Here is a 26894-nt window from a genome sequence, read left to right as displayed (position 1 = left end):
TATCTGTAACAGGGGCTGTGTGATTGGCTAGGTGGCACGGGGTTATACGGAAGTAGTTGAATTCGGTACATGCATCAAATCCAAAACATGGAACAAAATAATGGTAAGTCAAAGTTACCCGTCAACAAAGTTCATCAGAAGGTTACATTCCTATATTTAGGTCGTAACATTGTTCTTTATTGATAGCAGCTGTTATAAACTGCCGACTGTTGTATATTAGTTACGCATTTATAGCTTAGCTAACCGGCTAGCGGGAGCTAATTAGAAATAGGCTTACGTTTGAAAGATTCAGCTCTTTGAGCTGCTAAATAGGAGCTTACCAAAATACTTCTATATCCTCGGAGAAGCTAAACTTAATACAAAAAGTTATTATATAGTTTATAATGTTATGCATATCGAACTCTCACCAACTTTACGTTGAACTTCTGAACTCAGGTGATGAAACGTGCTCCCTTTCATAACTGCGACATAACTTTAGTACTAACTTTACATGTATCTGCTGCGTTCATGACGTAATAAACCTAATTTTCCTTTTCATGTGAGACGGGGGCATGTCCCAGGTCCGGCATGTTGTGTTGGTGCTGTCGGGGAAAGGAGGAGTGGGAAAGAGCACCATCACCACAGAGTTAGCCCTGGCTCTCAGGCATGCTGGCAACAAGGTGAGTTCAAAGACCTGTTGAGTGTATGTGCAGCAGAGTGTCATTTAACACTGTACACGTGGTTGTAATGCATGCAAGAACACATAATAAACTGTCAGTATGTTGCTCCCCATTATTTAATTGCAATGTGACTACCAGTAATAATCAGTTTATACCTGTACGCAATACATAGTTTTAGGGAAAAGTAAGCATAAGTAAATGGACTTACTAATATTACTCTGTGTTCATCAGGTTGGCATCCTGGATATTGACCTCTGTGGCCCCAGTATCCCCCGCATGCTGAATGTGGGACGGACTGACGTGCACCAGTGTGACTCAGGATGGGTGCCGGTCTACACTGATGCAGAGAAGAGCCTCGCCCTCATGTCCATCGGCTTCCTGCTGGAGGACCCAGACGAAGCAGTGGTGTGGAGGGGGCCCAAGAAAACAGGTAAACTATAATCCTATTCTTCTGTGTCTCAAGAAAAAACGTGTGGGGCATGGTTTAAACACGGTTCTAACACCTTCCTCTTCCAATATCCTCTCCTTCTCTGAATGCCCCGTCTCACAGCTTTGATTGGCCAGTTTGTGTCGGATGTAGCGTGGGGAGAGCTGGATGTGCTGCTCATCGACACCCCGCCAGGCACGTCTGACGAGCATTTGGCGGTGTTGGACAACCTTAAAAAACACAGATTGGATGGAGCTGTTTTGGTCACCACACCTCAGGTATATGCAGAGATCTTACAGTCCATAATAGGAGTTAGAAGACCAACTAAAACTGGCAAATGTAACTGTGCAACAACATACAATTATATGGTTTTACATGTCTGTTTAAAAGTCAATTTAAAGAGTAGCGTGAAGGGCACTGTGGCTCACTTGTCTATGTGAGCCAGTTGAGCAGCTTTGTTCAAGATTTATTGAACTATAAACAAGACCCTATGATATCCAATGATGATTGTTCTTCCTGTTATGTGTTGGTTACAGGCAGTTTCTACAGGAGATGTGAGGAGAGAGATCACCTTCTGTAAGAAAACAGGGGTACGGATCCTGGGCATCATTGAGAACATGAGCGGGTTTGTTTGTCCACACTGCTCAGTAAGTAAACCTTTGTACAGTTCAGAAATGAAATATCAATAATTCCTAATGAAGTTGTAGTTACAGTAATGTGCATCAAAGTCAGACAATGAAGGACAGAAAAAACCTCTAGAATAAATTGCTGTATTACCTGTTTTAAATATGTACTCAATTTAGATCTCCCAAGAAATACTTGAATCATTTCGTTTTTTCTGTCATTTTTAACAAATATTCTCTCTTTTCAGGAGTGCAGCAACATATTCTCAAAAGGTGGAGGTGAAGAGTTGGCCAAACTGACCGGGTCAAAATTCCTCGGTGAGTCCAGTGGGGTTGAATCAAATGTAATGCTAGCTTCCAGCCACAGGGTGTCGCACCACACTGTGACATCCCCCTCACCCTCCATTCATGATTTCGAAAGCATTTTACATCACTGTCATGTCTGCTAAAATGGTCGATCGGGATCTCAGATTTTCACAGCAGGTTTAAAAATACCTCAGTGAGGGCTTGATGCATACTCATCAATAGGTCTGGGTCAAATTAATAGATCATTTAATGGTTGCCCTAAGGGATTATCGGCCTTGTATGCAGATCAATCTCTTGAGTAATGATGCAGCTAATTCAGATCACCCTGTGGCAAGCCAGCTGTGTCTGTGCTGCTTTACACAGGGAAGTATTTGATTAGTGAATATCCCTTAACATCCACTTGACTCTCGCTATTTATCATGAATTACTGAATCCCTTGGGAGTGGTACTTTTAAGGCATAACGTCGTGTGGTTAATCAACAGTTATCAACATCATGTTTTGTCCATTTCAGGCTCTGTGCCCTTGGATCCTCTGCTCAGCACCAGCCTAGAGGAGGGCAAAGACTTCATGCAGTTGTTTCCCGACAGTGCCACCTTCAGTGCCATCAGCAGCATCGCTCAGACTCTGCTCAGCAGCCTCCAAACATCTTGAACCAAGATTATATTTGCTCAAAATGGTTTACGTTTGAACAGAGGCTCTGTAAAATGTACATTGTAATACATAAATGTTAGTGATTGTTCGGATGATTTCCATGTTGCATTTTTGTCCTGTACAGTTTAACAATATTAAACTATTTGCTAATTATCTGCTTTTTAACTATTTTCTTAAACCTTTTATACCTAATGTCAGTATCTGCCAAATGTACAGAGCAGGCTTTGTGTGAACTAATGTCAGTGTTAAGTCACATCTGTTGATGTGTTAACCACATTTACAAGTGTAACAGGAAGACATGAAACTAATGATACTACTAAAAGTGCAAGTCATGCTTCCTGTGTAAGTGTCACTGTAGAATATACATGCATTATGCGTTTGAAGCCAGTCACATCTAAGTTGGAATCTTCTTTAATTCGATTGTGACACGTCGACACATCAGGATAACTTCAATATCAGTGGTAATACAGGATTGTAGATTGGCTCTTTAGTTAAAGCGTCAGCAGCAGTTCCACTTTCAGAAAACAAACCCCAGATCAAATTGGACCGGCTCTGAGTGAAACTAGGCCAAACTTTGAACACCCATCTCACTGGGTTCTGCCGCATGCTACAAACACCAAGTCTTTGTGTCATTTAAACTTGATTATTTTTTATAAAACAGGAAGTAGTTTCTTTTATTTTTGATCTGGATTAAATCTTCTGAAACTAGCCTGCTCTTCCGCTTCATATCCAACAGCAACAAAACACTGAAACCCATGCAGGATCTTAATGGCTGGAATGTGGAAGAGATGGAGTTACAGCCACAGATGAGGGAGGTGAATAAGATGGAGATGACATTTGGAAATTACACATTGTGAGACCCATCACGGGGCACACACACCTTTAATGCAAACAGCAGTACTACAGGAAAACACTGACGTTTGAGAATGTTTGCGTAATGATTAGAATACAGCTACACAGAAAACCCCAACATACTAAAGGCAATCTTAATTATTAAACCATGAGTTACATCCAGAAGGAATTCCAACCACTTATCACAATTAACCCAGAGTGCATTAAATCTATGTAGATATTTATATATGTCTGTATATATGTATAATATCTCCTGGGGAATTAAAGACTTTTGCTGCATTAAACAGTTCAATGAACAATTTCTTATAAATAAAATCAGTTGAAAAATTTTTTCGTAAGTCCATATACATTTCTCTTTACAAATAGATCCTCAAGATTAATGCAGAAATTGTGTCAACTCCCAGGTGTGTGGGGAGGAGGAGAAGCTGTGCGGCCTGTGGTCAGCTCTCTGAGACCAGACAAGCTGCCTTGGCTTGTCTCAAGGCCTGAAATAAGTGGAGGGAAAAAAGGAATCTTCATCATACAGTTTTGAAACACACACACACACTCACACACAACAGACGAATCACTACATTGCGCATTTACAAGTTGACTATCAAATTGGGACAACTGTACACATTGTTGAGATAAGACCATATTTATGGAGCCATTTTAATTCATTTTTTCCCCGCCTTCACTTCTTTCATCTCGAGCGGCAGACTTTTTTACAATTTTTTCCCCCATTTTACACTTATTCTCCAACAGCAACATAAAGGACAGATCTTTGTAGTAGAGATGTTTGGGTTGTTTATTTCGTGGAGAGGATCAGGGCGACGATGAGACCGTAGAGACCCAAGACCTCTGCGAAAATCAAGATGAGGATCATGCCCACGAAGAGCCTCGGCTGCTGAGCTGTTCCCCTCACGCCCGCGTCGCCCACGATGCCGATTGCGAAGCCTGCTGCCAGCCCGCTGAGGCCCACGCTCAGCCCCGCGCCCAGGTGGAGGAAACTCCTGAACACACAGAAAAGAGTCAGTCAGCATGAGGGACGTTGGTGATCTGAGATAACACTTGGAGCGATTGAAGACATTTTGACTCAGAGCCTGATATGCATTCTTGGAGCAAAAGGCAGTACAGAAAACACTGTTTAGTTGATAAGGTGTTAAAGGTTCGTGTTAGGTAGAAAATAATGCGTCTGCTGCTGAAATAATCGAACCCAACAGGCTTTTCTTGTTTTACTGTTCCTACCTTGCAAGTTTTTAAAATGATCAAACAAACAAAAAAGCCTGTGAAGAATAAATACATCAATCTTTCTCCAAAATATGAAAATGAGAGCACAGACAACTCATTGTAGATTTGCTCAAATATTTATAAAATAAATACAATTTAAAGGATTAAGCTGGAGTTATTGTCTTTTTAAAATCATGCCATATTTTACTTTCCATATCATGAAAAGGATAAATGTCAAAAATATAGCACGTTTATGGATTTCAATGAAAATATATCATCAAATCTATATTAAATAACCCCATGGTAACCCCTATGTTTTGACTGCAGTGTGAAGAGTTGTACGGCTGCATTGGGAGGAACTGTTTCAATTGTAGTCATACTTGTTTAATACCCTGGCTGTGTAAGAATGTTATTGGTGCAACAATTTGGCTTGTATGCATCAAATATGAATAATATGTAGAGCTATAATACAATGTTAGGATCAGTGTTATATTTGACTGTTTATGACAAGAAGCAGAGCCACATCAGTATTGCCTTATAGACTTAATGAGACCTTCCTAGTATATTTTGCCTTAGAATGAAACAAATGTATTTTTGACATCTCCCAAATAATGGAGAAATGGAGACAACACAAAGTATGACTGTTCAGCTGCACTCACTTGTAGAGGGTGACCTTCTCTGAGATGTTGTTGGCAATCAGCACCGCCACTACCAGGCCGTAGATGGCTATGATACCCGCCATGACCACTGGGATGATGGACTTCATGATGAGCTCCGGCCTCATCACGGACATGGCGGCGATGCCTGTCCCACTCTTGGCTGTTCCATAGGCTGCTCCCAGGGCTGGACGGGAAGAGAGGGGGGGAAATGATTTTAGCTAAACAAACAAGATGGCGCACACTCCAAAGCAAGTGACTAAAGGTTAGTGTATGGATGACGGCAACCAGAGGGAACAGCTGAATATTAAAACAGAAGTGAAATCAGAAATGGATAAGCATTATGAAAATCTTTTAGTTTCTGTTCCCCTTAAAAATCCAACATGGCTCCATGAGGGGAATTTTTACAATTGTTTTAAAACGGGAAATAACCAATCACTGTCGCAGAAATATGAAACTGAACATCTGCTTTTCGTCTCATCTCCTCGTGCTTCAGCTCTTGTAATTTCGGAATGGACCCTGACACACTGCTGCAGAGTCGTAAATCACTCTCTGAATGAAAAGGCTGAGGGAATTGCTGCCATTATAAGAGAAGCAGGATGCCTCATCCCCAGAGAGAGAGCATCAGTACAGGAGAGGAAACCAGCAGGACACACACTGACATCTGCAGTGTGGCGTCTCCAGTCCACACTCTGGCAAACATCACTGTATTGTATCGGGGAGGGGGGGAGAACAAAAAGCTCCATCAGCAAATTATCTACGTCAGACTGTGACTGAGGAGGAAGCATTTACGTCACAACTGGGGCTGACTGCAGAAAATCAATAATCTTTTAAATCAAATGAGAAATATATAGAACCGCAAGCACCCAATACAAACAAAGAAGAATGAAAAAGCTTCCAGGTGAGAGAAGTCAGTCAATTGAATTTGCATATATCACAGATTTGTCTCTATCCTTAGCTTCAATAAGGATTAGAAAAACAAATCTTAGAAATAAAGCAACAGAAGGCCAGGAGGGACGGACAATGAATGTGAATCTAACAAAGCCTGTCGGAGCAGGGCAGTGTCAGAGACAGGCTGGTTGGACAAGATTTCCCACGTCACACAGGAGAGTGTGTGTGTGTGTGTGTGTGTCCTCATACACAGCAGAAGCAAGATAAACAGCACTGACCAGCTGTGTTCGACATATTTCCATGTAATTATTGCGAAACATGTTTGTAATCTTTATTGATGCCCTCTGTGGGTTCTCTTGACTCAACAAAACAAGCCAGTTGTTGCCTGAATGCAATTAGCAAACAGATGTCAAAATGGCTGCCAGTAAATATGATGTGACTTGGTAAAACATCAACTATGGTGCAATGCTATATCATGAAGTAAGCAAACATGCTTTATTATTGTGCTAACCTTGTTATAATGTTGGTGTACAACAAGGACCTGGCAAAGTAATGGTTTTTCCATTTCCAACACACTGATGATGACATATGAAAAGGCTCTGGAGATATAATCTTGGACAGCCTTGTAATGTGCCCGGCTCTCTGTTAAATTATTTTCTTAAGTCGGTGTTGAGCAAGCATGGAGATAGTTTGGTTAACTCGGAGACTAGCTGCGAGGCTTTCTGGCAAATGGATTTAGAAAGGCAGACGGGAAGATGACGCTTGACAATCTTCAAATGAGCACATAGCAGCCGGCCACTGCCTCGACACATCACCAGAATGATGCTGTCGATACAAGGTTAAATCACTCATGGCCGTCTATATAGATTTGTCTGATTATAACTGGACACTGTTGTTGCAAGCAGTCAGAGAAACACAAGAAATATTTGGATTTCTGGCCAAAGTCTCTTGCTGGTGGACTAGGTTTTCTAACTAACGCCATCACAAATGATATAGCACATCACATCAAACAAAGGACACAAGCCAAGCTCCACATTTCAAATGTAAAAGCTGACCAAGATAGAAGATCCCATTTTCTAAATAAGCCATATCAAAAGATCTATAGAACAATGTTCCAAAAAAGGCCTAAACCATCCTCTGAACAGCTGATTCTCTTAGTTATTCAACCATCAACTACCGGCGTAACACGTTACCGTCTGTAACGTTATCCCCCGACTCCACTCTTTCTCTGTAAGCTTGGCGTCACTGAGGTGTGACCGGTGAGGGTTGGTAGAGAAACACCGGAGACCTCAAACACTGCCATTCTGTCCTGATGATTAAAGGTTTGCTGGGTGGCAGGAGCAGCTTCGGCATCGATGTGGAGGCACAACCACTGGGTTTTAATCCTAATCCCTTCAGTTTAGGTGAGAGCTTTTTCCCACATTTTCTTTTTTCCTCCCTGCAGAATATTTCACGTATGGGATGCCTCGTGACGTCTTGTGATGTCAGAGCAGGAGGTGCCTCACAGCTAGGGATGATCTTGCATGCAATGTGCCCACGCAAAAGACAGCAGAGCGCTCTGCTCTGAACAGCGAGTGAAGGGGAGATACTATGCATAGCAAAATCAGGAAGGTCATATTGGAAAATACTTTCTAAGAAAACTGCGTGCTTGCTGTAGCACACGGTGTAAAGAAATGTATGAGGCAAGCAGAAATTATTAGACTTGCTGACCAATCTATTGCATCAGAGGCTGAGGGATGTCTACAGCATATATGCTTCTATCAACAATTATAACTTCTATTGAAGAGCGAATGTTCAACAGAGATAGGGATATGTAATATAAAAGGTCAAGTAACTGAAAGCATAACAGAAACCTACTCTGCGACAAATTATGTGTCACTGGGCCATCAAAGAACTGCACAGGAAATTGAAAAAAGGTTTTCACTGCAAATGTAAAACACACCGGTTTAAGATTTTTAACAAACATGCATCTTAAACTGTTGTCAGAGGAAAGTGAAACATGTGGACTATAAGCTAAGATAATACTGAAAGAGGTGGGGGGAAACAGAATAACTGCAGCAAAGCTATAATGGGAGGGGTGGTACCGTCATGGATGACAGCACCTTGTGATTGTCACCTGTTCTGAGTGAGGCATCAGTCCTAAAGACAGCAGGAAGCCATCACTAGGCTACGGAATTGATCACCTGACACCAAAACGTCACCGCAAATTATAACCAGTTCCATTTAATTAGGATGAATCGAATGCATTTTAAAAAGTGTGAGATTTTGGCCATCCACAGAATTTCTTACTTAAATTAGTCCTCATTATCAATCTCTTACTGACAGATTAGGATGTTAATTGCAGCCATTGGCCTTCACTAAAGTGAACATCACAGCGCTATGATTTTCTATCAATGACTCCATAAGACACTAAGATCCTTAATGGGGAAGTCGGACTGATCACGTGTCCCCGTCCTGCCTACATTCTTCTTTGTGCCAGAATGATCCCCTCACTACTAGCTAATTCCCCAGCTGTCACTCCTTCACCACCACAGACTAGTACTACTGCTAGCTAGCCAGCCTCAGGGGGCAAAAAATGCCAGGCTGCCCTTGCCCATCACTACACGTTAAACTTGAGTTATGACAGGGTTGGTTTGGCATGGAGCTGGTTATCATTTCGTTTTAGAAAGAAAACACAAGATGTTTCTAGTAAGAATTAAATTGTGATTCCCTACCAACGTTAACACTACAAACACCAGTTACTAAATCAGCTTTTTTGTGTGTGGAAAAGACATGTAAAAACGTTGCTTTCACTGATTATTAAATAGGCATATCGATGAATAAATCTGTGATGACACAAAAAGAGGTGGGAACACTATCCAATATTTCACTCCAGCAGAAAAAGTATATATATATATTATATATTGTCTAATTTTCTTACACCGAAGCCATTCTCTGGTGATGTTCCCTAATGAAAACCTATAAACTATTACCACCATAAATGAGTGTTGCCAAAAGGCCTGGAGCTACAGCAGGTCAAGCCCTCTGCAACATGGTCAATTAGCAGATTGTTGATTTCCCATTGGAGCTTCACCAATACCACCAGTCACGTGAGGGCATCTGCTGTGGTACAGTTTACCATTGGCATATTATGTAGCTATAGAGTTATATTAAAAGAGAAACAAATAAAAATCAGAAGATATAAAAAAGTATGAGCAATAATAAAACAAGATTGATTCAAAGTTCACTTTGTGTCACTAAACACTTCCTATCCAAACACACTGATACAATTTAAAGTCAAAACGTCCTTTTTTTATATTCAAATGCGTCCTATTTTCTTTAACAAGTTGAATTCTCAATTATTAACTTTCTAGTAAGTTTTCACATGTTCAGGTGGCAAGTCAGAAGTATCATCATGTGATTATCATGTGACCTTGTGTCATTCCTGTGAGCAATAAGGAAGTTAACCAGCTGATTCATGTATCCAATCGCTATTTGAGTTGTACAATAGAGCAGTTTTTCAGGTTAAAATAATTTTCACTAAATTAAATGCGACACAACAGAATTGACAAATTGTAACAGAATGACGAACAGTTTATGCAGATCGACGTCACTCCGAATATTTTACTCCATTGCTTAACGAATATTACTTTATTGTATTAAATCATATTGTATAAAACTAAATCCCTATTGCTTTTAACACCCTTAAGCCTTGCATGCAGTAGTGTGGCATGTGGCAAAAGGTGGGATTTAACCTCACCTTTAAACCTCCTGCTAAATGCAGAAAGCTAGCAAGTGCAACCAAATGTATTAGGAACACATTCAATACATTATGACTGTTAACCATTCGTATTGAAGCCGTGCCTATTCGTTAACATGTTTGTTCAGTATTATTCACCATGTTGTCCTGTCTGAATCAGTTCAAAAATCTAAAACGTACAAAACCGATGTATGCTAACATCAAAGCTAACATGTATTCGTCATCAGCTAGCTTGTCAACTAGCCGTCTGTTGTTGAAGAAGAAAAGCTAGCAGCGATAATAGCATTAACCAACTAACACTAACAAAACATTGGCAGGTTAAGAAAAAACCAAAGTCAATGGCTTTTCCCAGCTAGCTGTTATCTAAGGCTAAAATAAACGACAGCTCAAGATTAGCATTGCGACGTTAGCAAGGCTAGCGGGTGGCTTTAACAAGAAGCGTCCAAGACACGCACTATGGAAGACAATTCAGAGCTGGGTAAGGTGCAAAAAGCAACAATGGGTTAGCATATTGTGTAACAAACAACCAGGTTTAAGTGTAAAATGTAAGGATAATTACCGCTGAACACCATAGCCGCAGAGGCTCCCATCACTGCGAAGAACGGAGCGTATTCGGGACTTTCGGTCGACATTCTTACTCACTAAGTATATAAAACTAAATGTACAAAATCTATTATTAATGTCGACAAAAAAATGCGCAGAACCAAACGAAGGCCACAGTCTTGAAATGAGACACAGACTACAGTACCAGGAGAGCCTAACTAGCAGTGTGTAAACGGGATAGTCACGACTCTTCTGATAAATACCCGGCGCAGCAGCACAAAATGGCGAGGCGGAAAGTATCACCTGACTTGGCCGTACGGATAAAACCTAACATCGACTGGGTGTGGGGGGGGGACAACCAAAACAAACAAATGTATTTGCGTTCATGATGTCACACAACGCCTTTAGGAAATAAGAAATAAGGGTTTAAACCTTTAATTGATTTATTTTGTACAAAGAAAGCGTTTTATATTTGTGTTTCTTTTTATTTTGTTATGAAGGTCACCCCTATCAGGCATCACTTTGGTTTGCTCCGCTGCAGGCTTCCCCTTTGATATCTACGCATTCACCCTTCAGGAGCAGGAGGATGAAATGATGGGGAAAATCAAGAGGGTGTGGAGAGACTGTTAAGTTAATGAAAAAAATGATGCTTGATTTATCATATCAATCAGGGGGAAAACAAAGAAAATACATAATTTATAGTACATGCCTTTTATATATTAGAAATCAGATTATATGTCAAATAAATGTCATGCACCAAGAGTCACAGTTGAGTGACATCTCCAAGAACTGAAATTCCTAATATTGCATTAGGTTAAAACATATTTTCTGCATTTTGCACCAGGACTCTACCATACAACTGAGGGTGGTTTACAGTCAGCTGTGATATTCAGCAATGTGAGAGTGAGAGAATTTGAGGCTCAGTGTGTAAGGTTTGTGGTGGGGGGAGGGAAACGAGAATTCCCATTTCACTGTGTAGCTCCCAGCAAGAGCAGGCTCAGGGATCCAGAAAGAGGATGGGGGGGGGGGGGGGGGGGGGGGCGGGGGGGGGACATCATGGGAGATATGAAATGTGTGTATGTGTGAGTCACAGAGAGCTTGTGCCGTCCCCATGCATCCTCCTCCTTCTCTTCCTCCATCCATCCCTCCATTCTGCTCCATCTGCATTGCCTTGTCTAGTCAGCACCAGAGAAGGACCCCTCCCCCTTTATCACTGTAAAGCTCCTTCACTCGTGATGCAATTTCTACACAGGCTTCTTTCCTTTCAAACACTTGACTCGGCCAACGTCTTACTTTGGCTACCATCTGCAAGGTGGCGTTATGCAATGAGAAAAGATCATTTTGATGCACGGATGATGTGCAGTGATGCATGAATGACAAAAAGGTCACAATGATTGAGATGGTTTTTACTCTCTCTTTCTTGATTGACTGAGCTATCATTGATCCAGGACAGACTCTTTTAGATGCAAGAGGATGTAAGCTTTTCTGTTGTTGAGGTTGGATTATGATCCTGCCTGAGGGATTCATGCTTAGCAGACATTTGCAACCCTCTCATTTGACAACATGCAGCAATATGATAACCCATGTATTTACACTCTGTTGTTTCCTGTTTGTTTTGGTTGGATGAACATACAGATTAGGTGAGTGCTCCTGTCCTTGGAGCACTGATCAATAGGTTGTAAAAGAGAGTGATAAGAACACAGAATATTCTGATGGATGGTCTTTGAGATGCTGTTTTGAGGAAGGGAAACAGGGTGAGAAATTCTCACAAGGCCATGATTCAGTCAAGATATCATTCAAGATGCACCATAAAGCATTCAACACCATTTTAATCAACACTATACTGTGATTCTGGATATAGAACCTTAATCAATATGTGGTTTTTGTTCTTTAATACATGATCAGACCAGGATATAATTCTACAGAGTCTTGTGCTCGCCAAGGATCTAAATAAAGAAAGTATCTGAGCTAAGCAATTCTCACATCTGGCCTTTTTCCTGTTTTCAGCATGTGACCAAAAACACAACTCTGTCTTTCATTTTCACTGGGATAGAACCTCAATCCAATCCGTGTGTTTTCAAAACACTAATGCTGCGGAATAAGTATTAATCATGCAATAAATGACATAATCATTAATATATAATGGTAATTATTCAAACGAGAGGTGTACAGCCTATTATATTAGGCAGCTTGTGACATGTAATCAATAACAGACCAGAGTCCACCCTCCCTATCAATACCACATTACAACATTCTGTCTGTAAATCAAAACAACTTTAGCTGGGACCGCCTTAGACTACCTCTTAATCCCCCCTGCCGTCCACAGCCCCTTGTCATCTGAGGGGCGGGGGCCGGTCGAGGAGAGACCCATCTCAGTGTACAGTTAAATACATAAGCATCTTACTCCTTCAGGCTGGAAAGCATGTTTTTCAGGAGATGCGCCAGACCAACACCCAAAGGAGCCGCTAAAAATAGAAGTGCATGTGCGATAAGCTGAGTGTGAATCCTGAATGAACGGCTCTGGCAAGACAGCGTCAATGCCACTTACTGTAAAGAAGGAATTACACCAACACTAAAAATACTACAGTTCTGCAGATGCATTAGGGCTGTGCCACACCCACTGCAAATGAATTGAGCATTTATTTTAATCAAGCTTTCATGTACAATATTGAAATGATATGCTCCCATACTGAAGCGTTAAGTGAAATGGCACTATGTAACAATATGGTTGTTAAATGTGTACGGTCTATAGTAACAACAATGCATTTAAGGTAGTTCTTTTGCGATTACATTCTAACAACGACTTAATTGAACTGCATTTTCGAATATAGCTGAGTACAAAAGGAGAAGGCCTTTAAAGATATATTTGTAGGTATATCTGACTCATCTAAGCTAAATGTTTTCCAGTCATGCAGCTTCCACAAAAGCAGACAAAGAAAAAATAGAAACATCAAAACGTGTGTATGAGTGATTTAGGAGTCATACAGTTTGTGGTTTAGAACCAGAACTATACATCTACAATGTCCTTTGCAACAGTGTCATTTCTCTCCATTTTGTCAAATGAGGTATTGAGTTTGAACTAGGATGTTTTCCCAACCACTTTAATATTGCAGCTATAAGTTTCATTAAAAAAAAGAAAATGTTTTAAAATCGGTAACAGTTTGCTTTGGTATTAAAAATGTGAGTAAAACATCAAATAAACAATAAATATTGTACGGCAAGTATTTTGACTTCTATTTGTGTAATTGTTTAACAGTAATGTGTATAAACAGGCATACTAGCTGCATATACTAGAGTAGAACAGGATTAGTGTGTGTGTAGATTTATGGTCAGCTGACCTTAAGGCATCTGACACACTTCTGTGACAGTCTGAAGAAATGTCCCCGTCTCTTTGCAGAGACAGAGATGTGAGAAGACAAAGACAAAGCAGCAAAACAAGTCTCTTACTGTACTGAAATCATGTATTTTCACAAGATACATTTGTATTCACTCAATTGATATTTCACTGAAGCACATGTTTGAACATATACATAAAAACAGCGTTTATAATTACCCCAACAACACTTTGCCAACACGGCACACATTTGGACTTCTTGTGTTACTATCTTCACCAGGGAAAGGACGGAAGAAGCAGGGTACGACTTAGAGATTGATCAGCAAACTGCATGATCTCCGTTACTTGTAAACCAAAAAACACCTTGAGTATCTTCTCTTATTCACACAAATATTCATATACAACACAAAGGAGAAACTGCCACTCACTCAAATGAAAGCTTTGACATATGATACAAAATGGAAACACTCAAATAAACCATTGATTCACAAACATTTACCACATTCGCAGATCTCCCAAATATTTACAGCAAATCAAAATGGGGGGAAATGCGTCAGGACTTAATTCAAACTTAGCTGACCTCACTCCACTAACACTATATTTAAATCTTTGCTTTTGACATTTAAAAACATCTCACCAACTTCACACATCATTTCTAATATCTAATGGCCTGGTACATTTTTTTTTAAGGACTTTAGATAGCCAAACAGACAATTTGGCAGATTGAAATGAACCACAGATCATAAAACACTGACTTCACATTAAGAAAATGTAATGTTAAGCTCATGAACATGAACGAACCACACCCGACGGGATACAACTAACTTCCTTATCTAGATTTGATCCTGACTTCCTTCATACTGTATAACCAGACACTTTAACATAATGAGCACACCATAAAAAAAAAAATCTGTAAATACAAAAATAAACAGAAAACAAATAAAAATGTCACATTTGTTTTCAAATCTGGATTAACTTCATTAATAAATACAAAATTGTTAATCATATATTATGCATTTGCAGGACGGATGTAGATCTGTTTGCATACCTGTGTTTCCCACCTCGAAACACTTTGCTGGACATTTTATATCTAAATGTTTAAATGTTAAATTATGTCTACATGAATGTGTCTGTATGGATCTAATCTATATGCATGCGTGCGCGTGTGTGTGTGTGTGTGTGTGTGTGTGTGTGTGTGTGTGTTATGTACAGCACTATGAGGCCATGGCATCCTGGAAGCCCCACGTTTCGAGCAGTGCAACCTGGAAGCTCTCGGCACACAGCGGGGGGTTGTCGAAGGTGGCGCAGCGGCCAGCGCGACCGTGGTTGAGCTCAGAGTCGATGTACAGAGCGTTGCCGTCCCCCCCGCCTGATCAGAGACAAGAGCACACCGTTTTATTAGCTGGAAGTCCAAAGTGTCTATGTAACTTGAAGAAACACTCAGAAACACACAAAGGCCGTTTCTCGAGTATACCTGCTGCAGAGCCACTATTTCAAGTATACTACGTCATCGAGTGGCGCCGTATGACGATGACTCGATGACGTAGTATACTTGAAATAGTGGCTCTGCAGCAGGTATACTCGACATTGAGAAACGGCCAAATTGTCATCAAAACGCGGTGTTCATTATGATGAATGGTTGACAATAAAATACCACATTTGATACGATTCCACATGTTTTAAGAAAGGAAAAAAAATAATAATCGGGTAGCTGAAAAACATATAACTTTGGCCAGCTACCACAAGGAGAAAAAAACACCACAAATCACAATCCGAAAACTTGAAATTGGGTTTTGTGATAGTTGCTTTATTTTTAGAATAATACAAAAGATTGAAAAAAAAGAAAAATAAGTAAAAGTCAAAATGTTCAAAAAACATTGTAAAATAATGATATTTATATTAACATAAAGTATACAATTGAAGCAAAAAGTCCAATACAAATTCAAATAGAATGTAATAAACCTATTATATAAACACAAGGAGTTCAAGTAAGTAAGTAATGAAATGTGGACATTGTTACAAAACATACATATATTTTTAATAATATTGAATGTTGCAACGTTTGAAAAGGGGACCAGAATGACTAAATACACACCAATACCATACAGTATTTTCCACTCACCCACTATGATGGAGTCAAAGTTGCCGGCCATGAACATGGAAGTGTTCTTGGAGGTCAGGTTGAAGTGGCGGGCGGAGAGGAAGGGCGACAGGTCTCCAGCAGGTTTCTCTGGCTGCTGTAAGCCGTTGTTCTCAGAGTTCTGACCCTCAGAGGAGGCCGGCTCTTCCTGGCTTTGAGCGTTGCTGGAGGACGCCAACTCAGGGTGGCGGATCACCACCCACTCAAAGTGCTCCATCTCTGGCTTCATCTAGCAAGAGAGACAGACATTCATTATTGATTACTCACCTGAGCATCACACATTTCATTGGTGTAGTACTGCATTTATTAACATTGAAATACATGTATCCTTCTTTACAGCAACACACGTGCAAAAGGTGACAAAAGAAAGCTTTAAAATAATAATGCTTAAAGAAAGGGATACTTCATGTATGCCTTTAATTCCTTCCTTAACTACACACGTTCAATCAACATATAAAACCAAACAAGTGTTTGGCCACAGTTACCAAAACACACATTCAATAGTAGGCTTGTGAACTATGTAATGTGTGTTTTGGTAACTGTGGCCAAACACTTGTTTGGTTTTATGGAGGGGGGTGTTACGTGCCGTAGTGGGTGCTGGTGTTTGGGGGGGGTGTGTGTGTGTCTTTCTCTCTCTCCCTCTATATGGTCTCCAGGTGCAGCCTCTCCCTCCAGGTGCAGCTTCTCCTCCAGGTGCTCCCAATCACCAATCAGGGCCTCCATAAAGGACCTGAGAAAAGCTGCAGTCGCTCTCCCCTTCTTCTCTGGCTGCTGCATGGTGTCTATGTCTCTGTGTGGGACCTGATTATATTTGTATCTTAATTTGCTTTGCAAGTTGGCTGGTGAGCCCGTTTTCTGCTTGTCCATCATTGGTAATTAAACCTCCCTTTGTGGCTTCAGAAGATCAGTTTCCGCACTTTTTTCTCGTGCCTGGTCATTTCTGTGCTTTGTTACTTCCCTTCGTACACATAGGAGTTGCATTGCATGTTTTTTCTACAGTAGCTGCCTTGTAACCTTTGCTCTCTGGTCTATAAATAATTACACTATCAAGTCACAGGATATTGTAACTTTAGCTGTGCTGCATGTTTAAACTGATCCTAGGGGAACTGGTTTCAAATGATATGCTCCCCACGATCAAATTAGCTTAAACAAAACTAAAACCTCTCATTTCAAGAATATCCACAAGTATTTGCAATTCCACTTGTAATTTATTTTCTTCATGTGAAGCCAGTGTCAAATATGTATGATATTTGTGTCTAGCAAACTTAAACTGTATATGTATCTCTGTACACACCTTTGACAATCTCAATGAGACACCTTGTTTGAGTTGAGCATTAAAGGTGGGGTAGGTAAGTTTCAGAAACCGGCTCAAGATACACTTTTTGTTATATTCCATGGAATGCTCTTAACATCCCGATAGCAATGAATATCTGAACTGCTTTGACAAAAAATCCATAAAAAACGTCATCTGTGGAAGCCGTAGTACTGTAAAAAGCACGACCAATTATTTTAGCCGGCCAGGCTAAAATAACTGGATGGCCTACCTGCCTGTCAGCCTTCCATCTGTGCACAAACTTATCTCGTGCCCTCATTGGTCATGTGTGTGTTGGAGGAGGGGCTCTGCAAGGAAGTGGCAGATATTTTCCGGCTATGTATTTTCAAATTCTAGTGCACTCGAGCCGGTTTCTGAAACTTACCTACCCCACCTTTAAATAAAAAAATAAAATCATCAGACAGACATTTGGTCGTCGCTAATTGTCCCTTCTGGTGTCAGGTGAGAGCCAGACCAGTTACTACTGTATCTGGTTACAGGAGTTTCCGATCTGAAGTATTAGTGTGCAAGACGACGGTGTTTTCTAGCCTAGACAGTCCACAGCTGTGCATCAACACGGATAACCAGTAAATAATTCATACAGCAGACGTTAGAGAGCCGGTCTGTTCTGGTATTTGTAGCCAGGTGTTATTATAACTCAAAGCACAAATTATATTTGTTATTATAACTCAAAGCACAAATGATTGTTTCTGCAGACATGGCAATGCTACTGTAATGAATTGTGACCTACTAAGCAGGCGTTTCCAAATGGCAGCCTGACGAGCCAAGTGAGGCCAGTGACAATGAAATCAAGTGAAAACAGAGTGGATGGTTCCCTCTGGTGGCTATAGTGTGGTATTGCTCAAAATGAAAAACCTCCCCTTAATTGATCACTAGAAAAGCTTCTTCAGATAACCTAAATACTCAAATAAAGACGCATTTTCTGAAAGGAAAGCCAAACGTAAATATACTATAAGTAAACTCACCCTGAAGACAAAGCACTCCCCTGTCCCAAAGAAGCTCAATTTGTTGCCTCCTCTCTTCCGCTCCTGCCAGTCTGTGGACAGGAAGGCTCCACATACCTGAGGCAAAAACAGAAATTGAATGAAACATTGGGGTTCATTTCTTGGTCTTCAAAATTCACAATAGTGGAATATTGTTTTCTACAAACTGATACTGTATTGCTGGGATGTGTTCGTAGGACTGTAATCTAATCATAAGACACATATGTAGTCATGACCTATGACACCAATTAAAAGAAAAATACTACAACTGAATTCTATTGTAAAATGCAGGAAGCTCATGTGGACCTTTTTATTAAGTTAAATTAATTGTTGTTTAGGTAAGTACAGAAATATCAAGTTTTGCTAGTGTGGATTTTGGTAACTTAAATCTAATAATATGTTATCATGATGTCTACAAATGTACCCATTTGATCATTACAATGCACATCTGTGTGTGTGTGTGTGTGTGTGTGTGTGTGTGTGTGTGTTCCTTACATCGCCATCTGTGGTCCGGATGAGGAGCAGAGTGGGTTCGTAGCCTTCACAATGCTGGTAGAACCTGGAGGAAATTGTGCAAGTTTAATTAAGGATTAACCTTTAGGTTGGTATACTGTATTTACTTAACTATATGTGAATGTACAGATAAGAAAGTTGCTGTTAAAGTAAATGGCAGGTCTGCTGGTTACTGCAGAGACATTGTGTTCTGTTCAGAAATCTCTGCACCTTTTTTGTATCTCTTGCTTTGTTTCATATCTTTTTTGGCTTCTGTGTTCACATTTAATCCCCCTTTTAGACTTTCCGCCATCATTTCAAAGACTAAATGCTAAACAGGGCGGGAAATTTAGATCTGAAGTCAAAAGCTTGATGATGTGTTGAGGTGAGCCCTGGACCATGTACCTGTTCAGGCTGCACCCGTGGTTAGAAGTGGTGAAGAGCAGCTGTGGTTGGCACAGGGCAAAGCGCTCAGGGATCCACGACCAGATGTCCCGCATCTCCTTGGCGCTGACGATCTCCGAGGAGAAGGTGTCGGGGTTCAGAGCCAGCTGCACGTTCCGCCTGGAGACGCCCAGAAAACAGACACAAAGAAAATGTAACTATTTGCACAGTATTGATGCATAAACCTTTAATAGAAAAGTCAGTCAAAGCAGATTATGATGTATTCAAGGTAAATATGGATTTATTTGAGAGTTTTGGGGTATTTACTAATCATAGTGTCTGACAACTTAGGTGCCATTGTAACAACACATCTATTTAAAGAGTAAATAAGCATTATTTGAACAATTTAAAGATGGATTTTGAGAGGAGCATATAGAAGAGAACCCACCTAGGACTGTGAAAAAGCCAATGAAGGAAACACAGGAGTGAAGCGCAGATGAGATAGAAGATGGTGGATGGGATGTAAAGAAATGCAGAAACCAAAGACAAAGGGAACAAGAACATAAAATGAGACAAGGGAGGAGCAACTTAAACCATTCACCAAAGCATGCCAGAGAAGAAAACTAACAGGACCTTCTTGCCAGTTTTTGAACATTTGATAAGAAAAATGTTATATCATTTGTCCTCAATGACTAAAACATATCCCTGTGATAGATTATGACCTCATTATTCACTATACCGCTTCTGTTTGACAGTGATTCCTTTCTGCTGCAGGGACTTCTCATTGGTGAGCTGCAGCAGGGTGATCTCCTTACGGCTAAACATGCGGATGGAGAAGGCTTTCTCGAGCAACTTTTCGGGGGTGACGGTTGAGGCGATGCCCTTGATGAAAACTTGAATGTCCGCCCTGACTTTCCCTGAATCCTGCGGCTGGCTGCCCTCTCCTCCCTGGGCCTCTGCTTTATGTTTGCGGTAGAACTTGAGCAGTGCTATAGCCATACGGAAGAGAACCTTGTAGCCCTCCACTAGGTAGACGTCCAGGACCCTGACCATGTGGCTGAAAGGCAGGTCAAACAGTACCCAGCGCTGCCAGTCTGTGTAGACTTCCAGTGCGTCCTGGGCTGTGGCCACGATCAGTTTGTGGCTGGCAGGGCAGTACTTGATGGCCAAGTCACCAAAAGTCATGCAGCTGGACTCAAAGGCCAGGAAAGTCTGGTCAAGCAGCCGTTTGCCGGGCTCGTTGCAGGCTAATATGCGGCTGACGAGCTCAAAACACTGAGCTTCATCTTTGCTGAAGTGCAGGAGCATGGAAGTGATAGCAGGTAGAGACGGGCAGTGGGAGATATCTGGAAACTGTCCAGCCACGCAGTTTATAATCTGATGTGCTGAGGTTACTGCCTCCGCTTTCAGGCAGTACAGAGGCAGAGCATTTCCATCCACAAACTCTGGAAGTGGGATGTTGGAGGAGGGCTTCTTAGTGCCTGCATTTCCCATAATGTCTCGATATACTTCTGCATCTGGGGTAACTGTACGACAGGGGATAGTTTTGATGAGCTGCTCGTAGACTTGAGCCCGTAGTTTGTGGTTTTTGGCCCAGTAACCCTGCCGAGCCATCTTTTTGAACTCCTTCAGGTCTTGACAGTCCACCTTGGTGGGCCCGCTGCTCTTGGCCAGATCTCCCATCTGGTTCCAGTCCACAAAGCTGCCATATTCTTCCTCAGCCATGGTGCTGGAAACTTGCTGGACGGCCTGAGTGTGAAGAGAGGATGGACGCTCAGAGTATTGCTAACCTTCTGTCCTCCAAACAGCAGATAACTGGCCTGTTTTTCTCAACTGCCCATGATGGTTACTGGAAGAGACAAAGAAGGGAAAAATAGATTAATGGGCATTCCCGTGCAAAATGTTTTATGATTAATAAATGCAAAACAAGTTATTCTGTCAGAGGCACCAAAGCATGATGAGAAGTGAAGACTAAACTTGTTAGATACCTTTGAAACCCAGTTTTAGGGGAATTCCCTCAAGCCTAGAGTTCCTACATATCTAACCACATCCGAGTCTGTGATATCAATTTGTTGAGGAGAATACATACTCTAGACTTAGACTAAGGAGAGATGCTAATGAATATTAGTTTGGTAAGAGGTTATTTGCCACAAGTTGCAATTACAAGGGAAAATGGCCACAGAAAAACTGTACTGTAAAACAACATACAAACAAATGTCACTAATCAGATTTATCAAAGATCTTCAAATGGAAAAGGGCATGTTCATCATGCATTCCATCTGAAGCGAAAAACAAATTAAGTAAACCCGTAGCTTGATCGGAATGCAGAACAAGACTATCTTAGGGATAAGATGCGACACAATCAAAGAGCTCGAGATGTGAGGTAGACAGATTTAATTGGCGAGGCATAGCATGATATTAAAGCAAATGTAATTGTGAATTATCGTGGTGGGCGAAATCAAAACTTTGGGAATTTTATTACTGTCAATGCAATTTAAATCGACTCTCATATAATAATCTGATCTTTTCCTGCAACGCACACAAGAAACATGAACATTCATGTCCAAAGACCACACACTGAAGCGCAGTATACCGAGAACCGTTGTTGTAAAATCATGTCTTTTTTTCAACACAGGTCACATGGAGATGCGTGTCCAAAGATCAGTAGCAATATACTGAGAATAACATAATGTCATACCATCCTCAGATCATTTCACATTGCTACTGACAAGTCACATGGAGGTGCATTAAATACATTACTGCGTGTACAACTGGAAACCTTATGGTGAGTCTGTAGAGAGGTTAGCTGTCCTTTAGAGGGTGTGTTACCTAAATGTTGCCAATTTACCTTAGACACCAGATCTATTTTTTTCTGAGGCAGACTTGAATCAGACTTAACAACTTAAACTGAAATGGCAAAAGGCTTCTCTGACTATAAAGTGAATACCTTAGTCTTAAAAAATCAATAGCAAAGTACACTCAAACCATTATGCATACAAAAAGGGAGGCATGGCAGCATTCAAGCTACAGTAACTTAAAATCAGGTTGCGTAGACGTAGATGACAAACCAACAAGCTTCGGTTCTTTTAGGATCGTTTGGCGAGCCTTAAAATAATAGTGCTGATAATTGAAACAGGTGTCACTTACCCATAGAATGACAAATACAAATAAAACATACTTCCTTTGCACAATGCATAAGCAGAAAGATCCACACACACTGATGTCTGTGCAATAGATGAAATATGTCATGGAGTAGGCAACTACCATCTTTGCATTTTACATTGAATAAGCACTTCCCATCAATGTCTTCATTCATTTGGTTACATTAATTAAAACAAATCTGATAACATGCTACAATCCAAGACTATTCAAATGATGAGATTCTAGAGCAAACTAAATATGAATGCTTAAGGGACTGAATGGAGGAGGAAGCTCCATACAAGCCTTAAGAAAGCTCTGCCTCCTCTACTTCTGCAAAACTGGACAGACAGGTGTAGGCTAAATATATGCAGATAAAAAGACATTAGCACATAAATGGCTAACGTTACATATTCTGATACCTTACCCCTGAGCTGTGGGTAACACTACAGTGTCAGTGTGTACAGTTGTCTCCACACACTGGATTGACAGCTGCAAATACACGCAAAGCTTCGTATATTCAGTCAAATAACCTATTAGCCTTAGCTAGCCACCATACGTGATAGCAGCCTGTGCATACGGGTCATTTAATATTACCGCCCGAGCAAATCTGATACACCCTTTTTCATTCACACTTGCGGTGGTTAGCATTGCTAGCGTTAGCAAGCTGCTCCTGTCAGTGCATGTAAGCAGCTAACCTTCACCAGACAAACTAGCAGCGAGAAAACACAACACGAAGCCATGCAAATATCGACCGACAAAACAAACAGCCCATTACAATATATCTGCTAACGTTGCTGCACCAGCTAGCATGAATGTCACTAACCACAAATGAATTTGGTCCGCAGGCTGTCTTGGAGTTTGTTGATGTGGGGAGGTTTCAGCTTCAATTTGTGGAAAAGCGATGCATTGAAACACAGAACCGGCGACAGGAATACATAATACTTCAACCAAAAATGACCGACGACTGGTAAATAAATGATAAATCACTGACAACAAGTAAACTGTCCTTATCCTTACCTGGAAGTGAGATGTCTTGAGACGTGAAGCAGTAGTCATATTAAGTTGCCTCACGCATGCGCAGTGCCTCCCTCCTCGGTGACAGTCCTGCTGCAGAGGGGCTCAGGTGGGCTGGGTAAATATAGCAGCCACTGCTCTGGTTAATTCATAAAAACTTCTCAAAGAAAACAGTTTTATAATTTTAAGATTTTCAATGAAGATAAACAACTAGAGTATAGTCACAGTATAACACAGTATAACACTATTATGTTACATTTTCCATACACAAAAGGTAACATCATTCAAAACCCCAAAACACTAAATAATGATAAAGGACAACACACCTCCCAGGTTATAATCAGAGCAACACTAAAATGTGTGTAAATCAAACACTTAATATCAACAGAGGTCAATTAGCAGGACTGAATAAAACAAGAACAAACACAAATAAATTCAAAGCCAAATAAAAAAGGTGGGTCTTTAGTTAGCCCCGTAAGTAATAATAATAATCCTTATATTTATTATAGCGCTTTATCAATGACTCTCAAAGCGCTTTACAAATACACATACATGTAATGGTCATCTACTGTAGACAATACCCACAGGAGCAAATTTGGGTGAAGTGTCTTGCCCAAGGACACAACGGCCTGACGCAGTGGGGCGGGAGCGGGTTTCGAACTTGAGTTCCCCAACGCCCCCTTGATCTGATGATCAAACGCACAGACCACTGCGCCACCCGTAAGTAGAAGAATTGTAATACATTTTACAGTACTATGGTTTTAGTGAGTATTATAGGAATGCCACAAGATAATCAAACCACCAAGAGTATGATAACGTCCCGTTTTACAGTCTGGTCCTTTTATCGTTTACCTCTAGGAGTTATCTTACAGTGCTGTGAGAATGAGGTTGCATGGCAGATCCCAGTAACTGATTTTTCTTGTTTACTTGCAGACATGCTCTGTCTCACTGGGAGAGGACAGGAAGTATAGCAAGACCAACAAACGCATCCTTTGTCCCGCACTCAAAGCAACCGTCAACACACAACCGCCAAACACATGACACTTATTACCGGTGATTAAATTGTAGAGCCACTGTTGCCTTCCACAACAACAAAATGTGTATCGGCCTATCCAGTGCCTCTTAAACACGGCTGATGTTTTTCATATTCTCGTTAGTACTGCAAAAGTGATACAAATGTTGTGTTTTATATGCTAGTGTGTGAGAGACATGTGATCGTGCCGAGGGCACCGAGCATTCGCAGCGGCTGGCCCTAGGCTCTGGAACACTCTGCCCCTCCATGTGAGGTCGGCCCAGACCCTAGGGGTTTTTAAATCAACACTTAAAACTCACTTCTTCTTTCTGGCCTTCTAGCCTTTTCTTATCTAAGCCTGTCCCTTACTTCTTCTCTCCACCTCTGTCCCTTACTTCTTACTTGCAACCCCTTATCCCTCAACCTATCCGGGAATGCATGTACGTAGACACGTTAGTTTAGCTGATATAGGCTCGGACTGTCGGGGGACGCCTTGCTTCTTCCTTCTGTCTGTCTGTTCAATTCAATTCAATTCAAAATCTTTATTTATACAGATAAAACCCATTGAGATCATAGACCTCTTTTACAATGGTGACCTGCTTCAATTAGTTCCAAACATTAATACAAACATGACAGAAAACAAAAGACATTATATGATACTACAGTTTGTATACTAGTAGCATTTACAGACACCAATATTTTCTGATTTGTACCTGTGTACTCTCACGTTCCGATTAACCCAGCCTCCCCCAAATTTCTGTTTTTTTTGTGTCTATATCTACGCCGGGATCCTGAGTCGAGGCTGATCCTGTTGCTGTGGTCCTGTGTCCTGGATCCTCTATCCTGAGTACTGGATTGAGTCCTGGACTTCGAGTGGTGACTGAACCTGTCTCTGCGGTCCTGCCAGACTCTCACCATACTACTTCCCTGATGGCTCCCAAAGGATTGCTGACATCCTCGTGGATTCATCTTCTTATTATAGACACATGCATTTCCAAACATTTGGTCTACCTACGCTGTAAAATGTATTATCTCTTCGATTTACACACGGCATCTATTGCACGTCTGTCCGTCCTGGGAGAGGGATCCCTCCTCTGTTGCTCTCCCTGAGGTTTCTCCCATGTTCCCCTTAAACTGTGGGTTTTCTCTGGAAGTTTTTCCTTGTACGATGTGAGGGTCTAAGGACAGATGGTGTCATTTTCTCATACTGATATTCTGTACAAACTGTGCTGTTGTATTTGTTGTAAAGTGTCCTTATTGTAAAGTATTTTTACTCTATGTACAGCACTTTGGCTCGACCAAAAATCGTTTTAAAAATCTGCTATATGAATAAAACTTGATTTGATAATCTATCAGCTTGAGCCAAAGATTTAGCAAAATTTAGATTGAAGGTATTTCCCAACCTACAGTAACAAAAACATATCTCACAATATTGCACAGTATTCTTCATTTTAATTATTGTGTTACGTTGAAGAGCCTCTCCTCATAGCTACCATCAACCACTTTAAACAGCCAACTGACTCTTCAGGCCATAAAGTGTGTTGGAATGAAAATAACAAGCATGTCACATGATTATGATAACAATCATAAAGTAATGGATTGTCAGTGTGTGTGTGTGTGTGTGTGTGTGTGTGTGTGTGTGTGTGTGTGTGTGTGTGTGTGTGTGTGTGTGTGTGTGTGTGTGTGTGTGTGTGTGTGTGTGTGTGTGTGTGTGTGTGTGTGTGTGTGTGTGTGTGTGTGTGTGTGTGTGTGTGTGTGTGTGTGTGACAGTGAAAAAGAGAAAGAGACAGATGGGTGTAAAGCCAGTAAGCCTTTAGGTCGCTTACCAAGGTTTATGCTCATCAAATCTTTCCGCTCACACACGCTGCGTGACATCACTCCAGTAACTCCACCCCATCATGCTATCTCACATGTACACACACACACACAATTGTGCACACATGCATATAGGTTAGGTTGTGCACACCGACCTGTTTACACACACACACACACACACACACACACACACACACACACACACACACACACACACACACACACACACACACACATACCATGTATACATCACTTCAGGGGACATTACATTGACTTACATGCATTTCCTGGAGACTTATCCTAACCTTAACCATAATCAACACATGCCTAACCCTTACCCTAACCCTAATCCTAAACCTAACCAAGTCTTCACCCTAAAATTAATGATTCCCATGAGGTCCCCTCATGGGGACCTCCAATTTGTCCCCATAAGGGAAGCCAGTCCCCACACGTGACTATGTAAACAGATTTAGGTCCCCACAAGTATAGTAATGCTAGACCACACACACACACACACACACACACACACACACACACACACACACACACACACACACACACACACACACACACACACACACTAGATGTCACAAGACAACACAGAACAAAGATCTGAAACACTGTCATATTAGATGTAACCTGTGAGATCTGAGGAAACCTGTATATCACATGGCTTAGACCAGTGAGTC

General features: G+C 41.0%; 3 protein-coding genes across 6 annotated transcripts; 1 reads left to right on the top strand and 2 right to left on the bottom strand.

Annotated features, from left to right (window-relative positions):
* Nucleotides 1–19: 19 nt before the first annotated feature.
* Nucleotides 20–2820, top strand: nubp2 (nucleotide binding protein 2 (MinD homolog, E. coli)). Its single transcript, XM_034214786.1, has 7 exons — nt 20–103; nt 544–659; nt 891–1089; nt 1210–1364; nt 1623–1733; nt 1958–2027; nt 2528–2820. Exons 1-7 carry the CDS (start codon nt 70–72, stop codon nt 2665–2667), a joined length of 825 nt encoding a protein of 274 aa, XP_034070677.1. The 5' UTR covers nt 20–69; the 3' UTR covers nt 2668–2820.
* Nucleotides 2821–3503: 683 nt separating this feature from the next.
* On the bottom strand, nt 3504–10863 carry atp6v0cb (ATPase H+ transporting V0 subunit cb). Its single transcript, XM_034214799.1, has 3 exons — nt 10574–10863; nt 5388–5571; nt 3504–4511 (listed from the first exon to the last, which is right to left on the bottom strand). The coding sequence occupies exons 1-3, from the start codon at nt 10644–10646 to the stop codon at nt 4307–4309; spliced, it is 462 nt and encodes a 153-aa protein (XP_034070690.1). The 5' UTR covers nt 10647–10863; the 3' UTR covers nt 3504–4306.
* Nucleotides 5591–23464, bottom strand: tbc1d24 (TBC1 domain family, member 24). Of its 4 annotated transcripts, none has more exons than XR_004568765.1 (9): nt 23382–23464; nt 19963–21072; nt 19672–19677; nt 19245–19403; nt 18843–18906; nt 18330–18425; nt 16014–16260; nt 15055–15260; nt 5591–6516 (listed from the first exon to the last, which is right to left on the bottom strand). XR_004568765.1 is itself a non-coding variant. In XM_034214752.1 (9 exons), the coding sequence occupies exons 3-9, from the start codon at nt 20946–20948 to the stop codon at nt 15106–15108; spliced, it is 1713 nt and encodes a 570-aa protein (XP_034070643.1). In that variant the 5' UTR covers nt 20949–21072; nt 23188–23245; nt 23382–23438; the 3' UTR covers nt 14001–15105. The 4 variants fall into 4 exon arrangements, 3 of the variants coding, with proteins under 3 accessions (XP_034070643.1, XP_034070642.1, XP_034070644.1); XM_034214752.1 differs by lacking the exon at nt 5591–6516 and adding an exon at nt 23188–23245 and having other exon boundaries at nt 14001–15260; nt 23382–23438; XM_034214751.1 differs by lacking the exon at nt 5591–6516 and having other exon boundaries at nt 14001–15260.
* Nucleotides 23465–26894: the final 3430 nt, after the last annotated feature.

The sequence above is a fragment of the Gymnodraco acuticeps genome, unplaced genomic scaffold, assembly GCF_902827175.1.
Source record: "Gymnodraco acuticeps unplaced genomic scaffold, fGymAcu1.1, whole genome shotgun sequence".
Taxonomy (NCBI): Eukaryota; Metazoa; Chordata; class Actinopteri; order Perciformes; family Bathydraconidae; genus Gymnodraco; species Gymnodraco acuticeps.
Note: the sequence above shows the minus strand (reverse complement) of the source record. Positions and strands in the feature narration are given on the sequence as shown.

What these genes read in the sequence shown, in the direction of transcription:
- nubp2 (XM_034214786.1), top strand. Translation starts at nt 70, where the DNA reads ATGCATCAAATCCAAAACATGGAACAAAATAATG. An exon ending in GAGGGGGCCCAAGAAAACAG is followed by an intron (nt 1,090 to 1,209) that starts GTAAACTATAAT and finishes CCCGTCTCACAG; the next exon opens with CTTTGATTGGCCAGTTTGTG. An exon ending in TTTTGGTCACCACACCTCAG is followed by an intron (nt 1,365 to 1,622) that starts GTATATGCAGAG and finishes TGTTGGTTACAG; the next exon opens with GCAGTTTCTACAGGAGATGT.
- atp6v0cb (XM_034214799.1), bottom strand. Translation starts at nt 10,646, where the DNA reads ATGTCGACCGAAAGTCCCGAATACGCTCCGTTCTTCGCAGTGATGGGA. An exon ending in TGCGGCTATGGTGTTCAGCG is followed by an intron (nt 5,572 to 10,573) that starts GTAATTATCCTT and finishes CTTCCCGTCCAG; the next exon opens with CCCTGGGAGCAGCCTATGGA. An exon ending in GAGAAGGTCACCCTCTACAA is followed by an intron (nt 4,512 to 5,387) that starts GTGAGTGCAGCT and finishes CTGTGTGTTCAG; the next exon opens with GAGTTTCCTCCACCTGGGCG.
- tbc1d24 (XM_034214751.1), bottom strand. Translation starts at nt 20,948, where the DNA reads ATGGCTGAGGAAGAATATGGCAGCTTTGTGGACTGGAACCAGATGGGA. An exon ending in CACGGGTGCAGCCTGAACAG is followed by an intron (nt 18,907 to 19,244) that starts GTACATGGTCCA and finishes AATTTCCTCCAG; the next exon opens with GTTCTACCAGCATTGTGAAG. An exon ending in TCCGGACCACAGATGGCGAT is followed by an intron (nt 18,426 to 18,842) that starts GTAAGGAACACA and finishes TTTTTGCCTCAG; the next exon opens with GTATGTGGAGCCTTCCTGTC.